Below are 11,673 nucleotides of genomic sequence, written 5' to 3'. Positions count from 1 at the left end.
CATAGGTTTTACCTCTCCCATTACCCCTCTCACCCACTAAACCCTGCACCTTCCACGGAGAAAACACTCTCTGACCTTCACTAAACCTCCTCCGAGCAATCACATCATCCTCATTCTCATCACAATCCTTCTCGCCATGACCAAGCTTACCACAACAATAACAGAAAAGTGGCAAATTTTCATATCTCACAATCACTTGCTCCTTAACTCCACCCCTCATCTTCAACAGAATTCTATCCTTCAGTGGCTTTCGGGCATCTAGCAACACCCTAAGCCTTAAGGATTTGGTAATACCTTCAGCAACATCATCACCTAGGCTCATAAACGTGCCTAATTTGTTTCCAGTAGCTTTTGCATTCTCAGCATTATTCCTCCCGCTAAAAGGCAGATCATAAATCCTAACCCAGAAGGGGATAAAAAATAGCGGTATCTCAGACGATTTTACATCCCCTTGCGCATCATTAAGGATAAGGGCATGTCTATCAAAGTGTCATGGTTGTGCATCCATGACCTGTGCTTTGTCTCTCCAATGGTGAAATTGGAAAAAGAAAATATTTTTGTCAATACAATTCGCCTCCATACCATGCTTAGGGTTCCAAACTTGTTTCATCATGGTCATAAGGGCATTCGCATTCACATGTCTATCAGTCCAGACTCGGCCAACCACACCTAGCACAACCTTTGCTTCCTCTTCATCCCCACCATCAACCACCCAATCGATCTCGGCTTCATCATCAGTAATTGGTGTCTCGTTAACAATTTTGTCACAATTATCATTGATTAGAGCCATAATCAATCTAGGAAACCGAGATCAAAAACCCCCTAAAGAGGAAGAAAAACCTAGCAGAAAACTAGAAGAACCCTCCCAAGAGTCGGCACTCTAGAGGGAAAAAGATACTCGTTAATTAGTAACAAGTTATCTAACAATTAAACATGTAGTTTAATTAAACATGCATTTTAACATGCCATAAATAAAAGTGTGGTCCGTATCATCATGCCAAAATATAATTTTCCAATCCATAAACCATCACAAATAAATCATGCTTCACAATTCAATCACCAACACCAATGTTTCACAATTCTAAACATAGACCTTAGCATGATACTGCTTGTAATTGATTTAAATCAAGCCTAGAATGATACTACATCACCAAAATATACTAAGTACGCGAACGTGTACCTCAAATAAGCCCTTAAAGTAGGCGATTACACTACAACAATTCCCGAATCAAGTCCCCTACATAAAGGGACAATAATACTTTATTAATTCTCCTTGTATACACAATTTCCAGCAACTTAAATTTACTTTAGACTAGTTAAAATAATCTGAAAATTATTTAAAAACCCCTAATTAAACTCCTCTTTAATGGGTAATCACACCCTTTTATTAAAATCACAATTATACTACTCTAAATAAAATTCGTATTATGCATCTTCATTATCGAGGGCTACACTCGCTCATTAGATTTCTAATGTTGAAGACGAAAAAAGCCGGGTAGGAGGGGTTGTTTGAGGGAAGAGGAGGAGGGGGAGGTGGATGGACGTCATCACTGGCATTGGTGGCTGTAGGATGCAGACATAACATGGTGCGTGGACGGCTAGGCTATAGGATTGATTAGGGTTTTGAAAGAAGAAAGAAGAGAAACTCTGATCTAAAAAGAATCTGATACCATGTACTATTGTAATTCTCCTTGAGTGGAGGCTTTTGATTCATTGAATATATATAGGTATTTACAACCTAATCATGAGATACCTAAATTACACAAAATATATCACCAAAAACCTCCTTTCACTTTAAATATTACTATAGATAATCATTATATTATTATTATAATTATTATTATTATAAAATAATATTTAATTATTATTTTTATTGAAAATTAATAATTAGTATTATCAATAAATATTAGTTATTATCTTTAAATATTAATTTTTATAATAAAAAATCAATTATTATTATTATTATTATAATAATTAATATTATTAGTAATAAGTATTATTATTACTGTTATCATTATTATTATTATTAAATATTAGTTATTATTATTATAATTATTAAATATTAATTATTATTATTCATAATACTATAATTATTAAATGTTAAATATTTATTATTATTGTTATAATTCAATATTAATTATTATTTTTATAATTATTAAATATTAATTATTATTATTCATAATAATATAATTATTAAAATGTTAAATATTTATTATTATTGTTATAATTAAATATTAATTATTATTTTTATAATTATTAAATATTAAATATTTATTATTATTAAATATTTATTTTTAATAATATTATTATTCTTAAATATAAATTATTTATTTATTATTATTATAAAATATTAATTTTTAATAATAATAATATTATTAAATATTAATTATTTATTATTATTAATATTAAATATTAATTTTTAATAATAATATTATTATTAAATATTAATTATTTATTATTATTAATATTAAATATTAATTTTTAATAATAATATTATTATTAAATATTAATTATTTATTATTATTATTATTATTAAATATTAATTTTTACTATTATTTTTATCATTAAATATTTATTATTTATTATTATTAAATATTAATTATTTATATATTCAATATTAATTATTATTTTTAAATAGAGCAGGGCAGAGAAGATTTCAGCAGAGCAGAGCAACTCTAAAGAACGGGGCCTAAATTCTCATTAAATTGACAAAACCACGCAAATCTTTTTCTCTTTTGTTTCTTTGTATTTGTATTACTAAAGGCATGTTATCTTTAGATTATCTTCATTTCAGTTCAGTTCAGTTCAGTTCCAATAAGTTCAGTTCAGTTTTTAAATTCCTTTTCTCATAAAATATTCATTTCATCTCAATTCAATTCAATTCAATTCAATTCATTTGAGTCAATTAGAACAGGTCCCAAATCATCTTATATTCATCCATATGCATTTTCACATGCATAAACTAGTTTGATGATTATTATCTTCGGTCGGATAGAAAAAGTATTTTCGGAATGAGAAAAATAAAAAATCAACACTCAAGACCATGCAAAGGAGCCACCACACATCTACATCCGCCACGTTCTCTACATGCACCTAGCAATTTCTTAGCTTATACCACGTTATATAAATTTCTCTTCTACATATATATGTACACCAAACTCTTAGTTTGATCAACTACAATTTAAATTCAATAGTTTGGAGTACAACAAAATTAAAGAGGAAAAAAAAAATGCCAGGAATAACAATAGGAGATGCGGTGCCAAACCTAGAAGTAGAGACTACCACTGGCAAATTCAAGCTTCATGACTACTTTGCTGATAGCTGGACCATTTTCTTCTCTCATCCAGGTTTTTTTCTATTTCTTTGCTGTTTTACTAACTTATTACTAGTTGTTGTAGAGCTGATCAGATCATAAGTGAGATGGGGCTGGGCTAGGCTAGGCTAGGCGAGACGAGCACCCTAGCCCGGTTTCAGCCTAGATTTATGTATACTCGAGAGTATAATAGATTATGTTGTTATCAGATAATTTACTACCTCTGTTTAATATTTTTTTGCTGCAAATAATAAAAAAGCAAGAGGTATGATACACTGATAGTAGACAATTTAGTTGAATAAAAGAAGTGCATGCATAGATTAGTAAGATCACATAAAAAAATAAATTAAAAAATTTAATGACCACTTGAAAAGTTGAAATAGAGGGTCATGGCTAGCGAGTAATAGATCAAATCTTGGTTTACGTAGCCAACAATATTTTTGGGATATGATTAAGGCTTTGATTGTTGTTGGTTCTTGCTCATGTATTTATTCAATTTGAGTCATTATTGTTATTTCTAAATAAACTAATTATGTATGTATGTACTTAAAATTGTGTATTTGAACTAGGTGACTTTACACCGGTTTGTACCACGGAACTAGGAATGATGGCAGCTTATGCTGATAAGTTCTCGAAGAGAGGGGCCAAGCTTTTGGGCTTATCTTGTGATGATATTTCCTCTCACAAAGAGTGGATCAAGGACGTCGAAGCCTATTCCGTATGGTTTTTTTTTATTATTTATACTCTTATCGTCTACACATGTTTTAATTTCCGTTTAAATTTATTTGTCACGTTATTACTATCAACGTGTCTATTAATTTAATTTAATTTAATTTGGATTGAGTTGAGGGATTACGTTTTTCCATTGATTAGGGAGGACATAAGGTGACGTACCCAATAATAGCAGATCCAAAGAGGGAGATAATAAAGCAGCTAAATATGGTGGATCCTGATGAGAAAAGCTCCAATGGACAGCAACTTCCTTCTCGTGCTTTACATATTGTTGGTCCTGATAAGTTGGTAAATTTTTCTAACTTAGCTTTCTTAATTTTTTTATTTTTTTATTTTTTTATTTTTTTTTATTTTTTTTTTGTTGCAAAGCTTTCTTAAATATTATGGATGAATAGAATTATTGTGTGTCTTTGGATTTTTGTACATACATATTATGATACAAATATGTAACAATTGTTGGCAAATCCAAGATTTCTAACTAGGGGTAAGTAGGGGTGTCAAAAGACCATCTGACTTCATAAAATAAATTACTTGTGAATGACGCTAAAATGCATCATTTTTTAAGTATAAATTGGTAACAACTAACAATATATGCTATGTACAACTATAAGTACTTCATATTAAAATTCTTTAGAGTTTAGCTTAGGAAAAAACTCTTTAAACAAGTAAATTGTTGTTACAAATCTTACACTGTAATAAGTATATGTTGACTAGTTTAGTTGGTTAATAGCCTAATAACTGGCGGTAGTCTGGTACCTATAATTTGGCCTTGAATGTCTTTTATATAAGTGAGGAAATTCAACTTGATCAGGCTGATTCACAACTTGTGCAAATCAGGGGTTAATTTTGTCTTTTCAGTCATAAATTGTAAGGGTACTCTTGTCAAGTTGTTAGCACAAACATAACTAGGCAAATGTAAGGTTAGTCAAACAAACAGTAATATAAAACCAGAACCTAGAAACCAGAATTTGAAAACCTCACTTCTTCCTTCACGGCACGGCGGCACCATAGCTTATTGCAGTTTAAATTGCTGACGCGAATGGAAGGCTTTCCCTAAGGGGTTGATATGGCCCTAATTTACACTCTTTCCTAGTAGGGTGTTTTTTTGTTTTGCCGCGAAGCGGCCATTGTTGAGGAAGGATAGGACGACAGGAAAAAGAGGAGGACGACGGGAAGGATTTTGTGGGTTTAACCGGCAGAAGGCGGAGAGATGGTGGTGGATCTGATGGGTTTCGGATGGTGGAAGATCTAATGGTACGGTGATGGACCAGATGGCGGCTATGGAGCCTATGGTGGTGCTGGTGTGCTGCAGCCTGCAGGTGGAAGATTGGAGATTCTCAAAAGGAGAAGATGGTTTTAAAAATAAAATAAAAAAAATTAAAAAAACCAGACGTTAGTTAACACCGTAGCCTTCAGCAATATTTAATTAATTTATCTGGTAAGAGGGGCCCACAAAAGCAACTGATTGACAAAGTTTCGGGCCCACAAAAGCAACTGATTGACAAAGTTTCGTCAATCAGGCTGATTGCCTGGGGCGCCCCCTTTGTAAGTACTCCCCTTTAACCTATAAGTCTATAACAAATTACAATTGATTTTATTTGTGTTAAAAATGCGTGTAGGTGAAGCTAAGTTTCCTATACCCAGCAACAACAGGAAGGAACATGGACGAGGTGGTGAGGGTATTGGACTCGCTGCAGAAGGCAACAGAGCACAAGGTTGCCACACCTGTTAACTGGAAACCCGGCGAGAAGGTCGTGATCTCTCCAAGTGTCAACAATGATCAAGCCAAGGAGATGTTTCCTCAAGGGTTTGAGACCACTGATCTTCCTTCCAAGAAGGGCTACCTTCGCTTCACTAAAGTCTAGCCGCATGTCGTCTAGCTTTGTCATGAATATGCAAGCCACAACATCCTAGCATATATATATATGCATGGAAATGTGATGAATATCGGTCTATATGAATAATGTGTTCGTAGTAAGTTACTTTTGACGAGTATGGTATGGTGCTATATATATTATGTTTTTTATAAACGGTAAAAAAAAAAATGTATCTTAATGGCAACCAAACTACAAAGGATTGTTGTAAGTTGTATGGTATGTACCTAAAAGGCCAAAGTAGTTGTCCTTCCTACCTTTTGTGCTACATATAATTATGAAATACGACTATAGAAGTACTACTTTGTTAATGTGTTATGTTATTTTTATTGTTATATGCAGTCGGGTGTATGATGCATTCAAGGGTATTTAATTTGTTTGCTTATTTAATAATAAAATGAGCGAATAATACCCTTATTTACACTTTAGGTGTATATAATAATTTTCTATTAAAAGAGACATTTTAAATTATCTGATTAGCATGTACAACAAAATTATCAATTTTGATAGTATAAACTTACATTGCCATAAAATTTCAAAAACATAGCTAAAGTTGATTAATTTTTGCTCTACGAGTAAAAAAACAAGCTTATGCACGCATGTTTAGATCATTAGAACATTTAAGTTAAGGTTTGGGTGTGAATGGAACACATTAATTGTCAAAAAAAAAGTCAAAAGTGGGGAGAAATTGCGGAATTGCGTCCCTACCTTTACGAAGATAGCGTTGTCTTTTATCTTCTGTTTATTGCAGAGTTTAGATTGAAAATAGGGCACCTTTTTGGCTTCTAGTGTGGCAAGATAGTTCCCAAGCTTGTTTTTGGTTATATGTTCAGATGCAAATTCAGTTCGGGTATGGTTGAGTACTTGAGTTGAGTGGCTAATTGGGCATGCATTTGCTAACAAGATATGGGCCACTCAGTTAAGAGTAATCTTTTAGTTGCACTTAAAATATTATTTCGTATATTTTTTTTTATATAGTGATCGTTTGGTTGCACTTAAGATGTTATTTCGTACTTGTTTCTTACCTTTGCAATTTCTATGTGTTTTCTTAATTGAATGAGTTGTTTTCTTGAGCATTAGAAGTTGTAATTCTTATGGCAAATATATGCATCTAGAGAAGCAACTTATGTCATTTTATAGGAAATAAATCTTCCTTCTAATTAAATTTCACTTATATGCTTATGTCAACCAAATAACCTTTCTAATTTTTATTTCTTAGAAAATTAGAGTTCATATGCATTGTACTCCGTAATATTGTCAACCAAACAACTCTTAAAGCACTACGAGAAAATCATCGCCACTGAATGTAAATGATGTGATAAGTGTTGTTTGTTTGAATGTAAATTTTTATTTTTATTAGAAATATAAACAAAGTTATAAATAATCTTTTGAATCTTATAAAAGATTGAAATGTAAAAATTTTATTCTAAATTGAGAGAGAACAAAATAAACTACTTTTACTTTTTACAATGGTCATGTTTGATAAATGGCTTATTGGGTGGCTTTTTTGTTAGCTTTTGGCTTTTTTATGAGGTTAAACAACCAAAAATTGTGTTTGGTAATTGACTTTTTAGCCAGTGAAAAAGTTGGCTTTTAAGCCAAAATGAAAAACTGCTTTGAGTAGCTTTTTTGTTGGCTTTTGACCCACAAATTATCTAATAAACATCCAACTAATAACAATTAATTTACCAAACACTTTTATAAACAGTCAGCTTTAACAGTCAAATTCAAAAGCCATTATAAACAGCCAAACATACCAGCTGGTCAAACAAGCCAAGTAAATCAGCCAACAGTCAATCGTCAACAACCATTTGCCAAACAAGGCCAATATATTGATTCCCCATGGCCCACATATCAAAGTGGGTTGAGGACAAAAAGAATACACTCCATCAAAGAAACTTTCACAAAGCTCAACGCAACACATATTCATATTATTGCTGTTCTCCAATACCACGACAACCTATATACAAATTCAACACAAATCTATGTAATTTTTCAACTTTTCACCTCTCTTTTACTAGTCTAGCTTAATCATACTAATCCCTTTGTTTCATATGTAATGGTTACACTAGTCGTTCACGCTTGATTAATGTAAAAATCTTGAGTCTATTAACTTGCTAAATTTAATGTACTAGTAAAAAAAATGAAAAATCTATAGTGTTTGAAAAATATATTATGAAACGAAACTAGAAAAGCTTACATAATTACCCTTTATTTACATACGGAGTGATTTACTCCAAACAAATTATTAATTACTCACTCCGTTTTTAAATATTTGTTCCACTTTTCTTTTTCGGTCGTTTTTAAATACTTCTCCATTTTCTTATTTGAAAAGGTTTTACAATATTTAATTACTTTTCCTCACCTAGTGGACCCACTATGAATCATATTCTATTAATTCTATATTCTCTCTCTTCTAATTTTCTCCACTACTTTTGTTTTTTACAATTTTTTTTTCCACCTCCCAGTACCTTCATATTTTATTTTTTTTCTCCAATTTCTCTTAAAACTCCGCTAAGGGAGAAATGAAGCAAGTATTTAAAAAAGGGAGGGAGTAAAACTAAATAAAAAGTGTCAAATTCATAATGCAACCATTATACTAAAACGAGGTTCATACATTGTAAGAACTACTAACTATTACCAGCAATAAAAATTTGATTTCAACAGTTTCTAATAGTGAAATATCCTTTCAAATTCAAAATCTAGTACTAAAAACAAACCCTTTTGATGAGTGGTGAACAATCTCTTTAACAAAATACTCTCAACACTTTTCACACTTTTTAACATTACACTCTCAAACAAGCAATGCATCATCCTCTCCACCCCACATCTTCCCTCACCCTCCTCCTCCTCCTCTTCCTCCACCTCCTCACCCCATCCTCCTCGGAATGCCGCTCGCAATGCGGCACGATACCGATACACTACCCCTTCAGCATCGACGACGGGTGCGGTGCACCGCAGTTCCGCAACATGTTCACATGCAACACCTCGTCAACTTCCCTCTTCTTCATCACACCAAATGGCAACTACAAAGTTCAGTCCGTAGACTATAAGTCACAAACTCTTACGGTTTACGACCCGGATATGTCTACATGTACCGTACTACAACCTCATCATGATGTTCGTCTTACGGATATTCAGTACGCTATTATCCCTCCTTCACCTGATACTGTGTTTGCTTTATTGAACTGCTCTATTGATTCTCCGATTCTTCATCGGTTTAGCTCTCTTTGTTTTGAGTTTGCTGGTCATAAGTGTCAGGAGTTATACTCTTCTTGCAATTCGTTTCGTATTTTTACTACAGGTGGGTTGGTTAACCCTGGTGCAAGTAATAATACTGGTCCTGCAGGGTACTTTTATGGTGGTGGTGGTGGGAATAATAATAATAATTTTGGTTATAATAATAATACTGGCTTTGGTGGTAGTGGCGGCGGCTATGGTGGTGGTGGTGGTAATATGGGGCCAGGAGCGGGAGTGGGTGTGGGAACTGGGGTTGGGCGGGGCCGGGGGTGGGGAAAACTGAGATGGAAGGAGAGCCGGGGGCACCGGTTGGAGAAGGTGGGATGGGGGCGGGACCGGAGGTAGGGACCGGAGCAACAATAATTGGGGGAGGCGGGATGGGAGCTGGACCCCCGGCACCAATTGGAGGAGGTGGGATGGGGCAGGGCCGGGGGTAGGGACGGGGGCACCAATAGGGGGAGGTGGGATGGGGGCGGGGACGGGGGCACCAATTGGGGGAGGTGGGATGGGGGTAGGGACAGGGACGTGGGCACCAGCTGGGGGAAATGGGATGCCCCCGTCCCCATGTTGTTTTACGGGGTATAGCACCCTAAAGGTGATGAGTATGGATATTCTAGATTGTACGCATTTTACAAGTTTTTATGACGTGGATAAATTAAAGGGAGCGTCGCCTATGGATTGGTCGTATGGGTTGAAGTTTAGCTATAGTGTGCCGGATATGGGGTGTGAGAGGTGTACAAAATCAGGAGGGAATTGTGGGTTTGATGTTGAAACTGAAGCCTTGCTCTGCCTTTGCCCTGATTCTAACAACTCTACTAGACAATGTGGTATGTTTAAATTATTGCTTACTCTTCTGTCCTAATTTATGTCATTACTATATTATTTTCATGAACTTCCCACAATTAGCCTTTTAATTTGACTAATTACAATTGAAACTTTGAATTAAATACAATTGTTTCTACTGTTGCTACTTGCTAGTGAACTTTATCCTAGCTAGCGTGCCGGATTTTGATGATTATTGACTTTACTTTAAGAGAGAAAAGGGTTGCTAATAAAATGGCTTCTCCAGATCTCCTGTTGTTTGTGCTTTTACCAATTCCTCATTCACTTGTCCTAACCAAAATGGATTTAAACTCATATAATGAAGTATAAGTTTAATCTATGTAGTACCTCTATTATGCATTCGGGTATATCTAGAGATAGGTTTATTTTAAATACTTGTATATTTTTGCACATTAGAAGATTTCAATTAAGCAAATGAACAAAAAGTTACTTTTTAAATACTAAATCAATCCTACCTAAAAAAAAGTTCCCCTTACATTTTTATATCAAACTTTTGATAATCTAATAATACCTCTGTTAAATGTTATGTGCAACTTTGTGTCATTATTTGTAAGATATTAAAATATTCTAATATTGCACATAATATTGGAGGTATTACTTTATTGCAAATTTGCAATGGTGATTTACAATATAAAACTAATCTATTAATTATATACAAGTACATTTTAATCAAAGCAATATTTTTCTTGACCAAAAATCTTTGTGTATTTTAAAAAACCACAAAGATGGACAGTTTCTTCCCAAGAGAAAGGATTATGTGTATGTGTGTGGGTGTGTATGATATCAAATAATGTTTGATCTATTAATAAGAATTGTACTATCTTACAAGGTTGTGGGATCAATCCTACTTTGCTTGCCAACTAGGGTGATCATAAAAAATAAGCTAATTTCATGAAAATTTAAGGGCTATACTAGTTCAATTTGCAGCTAAAATAGTTAAAAGAAAATTCAAAATAAAATATTGAAGGTCTAGATACATTGTAAATTTGTGATTACTCCGTATTTGTTAATTAATTGATTTAAATTCGGATGGCGGGAACATTAAAAAATAATTAGATATTGAAATTAAAGGGTTGCCAGCAGGTTGGGGGCAACATAATGAAGAGGCCAACATCTAATGCACTTACTAATGCAATTTTACTAATATAATCAAAATAAAAGTGCTAGATAACATGCACATATATTCTTAATATGAGTAATAATTTTGCTTTCTTGCTGGCTGGGTGCAGGTAACGATATGGGTGCTGCTGGTAGTAGTTGGGTGCCATCAATCATACTTCAGGCGATTATTATGTGTTTGGGAGTCCTGCTCCTCTGCTGATGCCCTGTATCAAATATTCAACTCATTATGCAGCTATGCTGCTCACGGTGGTCTAGTCGGATTTAAGTCTTGTTAAATTAGTGTGCCCACACGATCACTTTGGTTTAGGTTGGTTCTAACTAGGGTCGGGTCAGTTTTTGACATTTCTTTGTAAATGTAAGGCATTAAAAAGTTCAAATGTAAACAATTTTGTTCTTAGGCTCTTAGCTAGTACTGTAAAATATAACTGCTATCTACTTTTTTGAACGTATGTTAGTTAACTTCAGTATGTTTCAAGATAATCATTGCTTCTTTCATTGTTAGGTAAGAAACTTGGACTAGATTTGATGCATAAGTAAACCAGACTAATT

At 33.5% G+C, this 11,673-nt stretch overlaps 3 protein-coding genes across 3 annotated transcripts; all 3 read left to right on the top strand.

The window, feature by feature from the left end:
- Positions 1-3,132: 3,132 nt before the first annotated feature.
- Positions 3,133-6,237, top strand: LOC110722059 (1-Cys peroxiredoxin-like). The gene is made up of 4 exons (XM_021901296.1): positions 3,133-3,347; positions 3,883-4,031; positions 4,187-4,333; positions 5,665-6,237. Exons 1-4 carry the CDS (start codon positions 3,230-3,232, stop codon positions 5,908-5,910), a joined length of 660 nt encoding a protein of 219 aa, XP_021756988.1. The 5' UTR covers positions 3,133-3,229; the 3' UTR covers positions 5,911-6,237.
- Positions 6,238-8,508: 2,271 nt separating this feature from the next.
- LOC110722058 lies at positions 8,509-9,569 on the top strand. The gene has a single exon (XM_021901295.1). It carries the CDS (start codon positions 8,725-8,727, stop codon positions 9,502-9,504), a length of 780 nt encoding a protein of 259 aa, XP_021756987.1. The 5' UTR covers positions 8,509-8,724; the 3' UTR covers positions 9,505-9,569.
- Positions 9,570-9,625: 56 nt separating this feature from the next.
- LOC110722003 lies at positions 9,626-11,617 on the top strand. Its single transcript, XM_021901225.1, has 2 exons — positions 9,626-9,986; positions 11,232-11,617. The coding sequence occupies exons 1-2, from the start codon at positions 9,626-9,628 to the stop codon at positions 11,321-11,323; spliced, it is 453 nt and encodes a 150-aa protein (XP_021756917.1). The 3' UTR covers positions 11,324-11,617.
- The last annotated feature ends 56 nt before the right edge of the window (positions 11,618-11,673 follow it).

Source organism: Chenopodium quinoa, unplaced genomic scaffold (assembly GCF_001683475.1).
Source record: "Chenopodium quinoa cultivar QQ74 unplaced genomic scaffold, ASM168347v1, whole genome shotgun sequence".
NCBI classification, from domain to species: domain Eukaryota; kingdom Viridiplantae; phylum Streptophyta; class Magnoliopsida; order Caryophyllales; family Amaranthaceae; genus Chenopodium; species Chenopodium quinoa.
Note: the sequence above shows the minus strand (reverse complement) of the source record. Positions and strands in the feature narration are given on the sequence as shown.

Excerpts from the sequence above, each read along its gene's own strand:
- LOC110722059 (XM_021901296.1), top strand. The coding sequence starts at position 3,230 with ATGCCAGGAATAACAATAGGAGATGCGGTGCCAAACCTAGAAGTAGAG. Across the intron at positions 3,348-3,882 it reads CATTTTCTTCTCTCATCCAG|GTGACTTTACACCGGTTTGT; the intron begins GTTTTTTTCTAT and ends TATTTGAACTAG. Across the intron at positions 4,032-4,186 it reads AGGACGTCGAAGCCTATTCC|GGAGGACATAAGGTGACGTA; the intron begins GTATGGTTTTTT and ends TCCATTGATTAG.
- LOC110722058 (XM_021901295.1), top strand. The coding sequence starts at position 8,725 with ATGCATCATCCTCTCCACCCCACATCTTCCCTCACCCTCCTCCTCCTC.
- LOC110722003 (XM_021901225.1), top strand. The coding sequence starts at position 9,626 with ATGGGGGCGGGGACGGGGGCACCAATTGGGGGAGGTGGGATGGGGGTA. Across the intron at positions 9,987-11,231 it reads CAACTCTACTAGACAATGTG|GTAACGATATGGGTGCTGCT; the intron begins GTATGTTTAAAT and ends GGCTGGGTGCAG.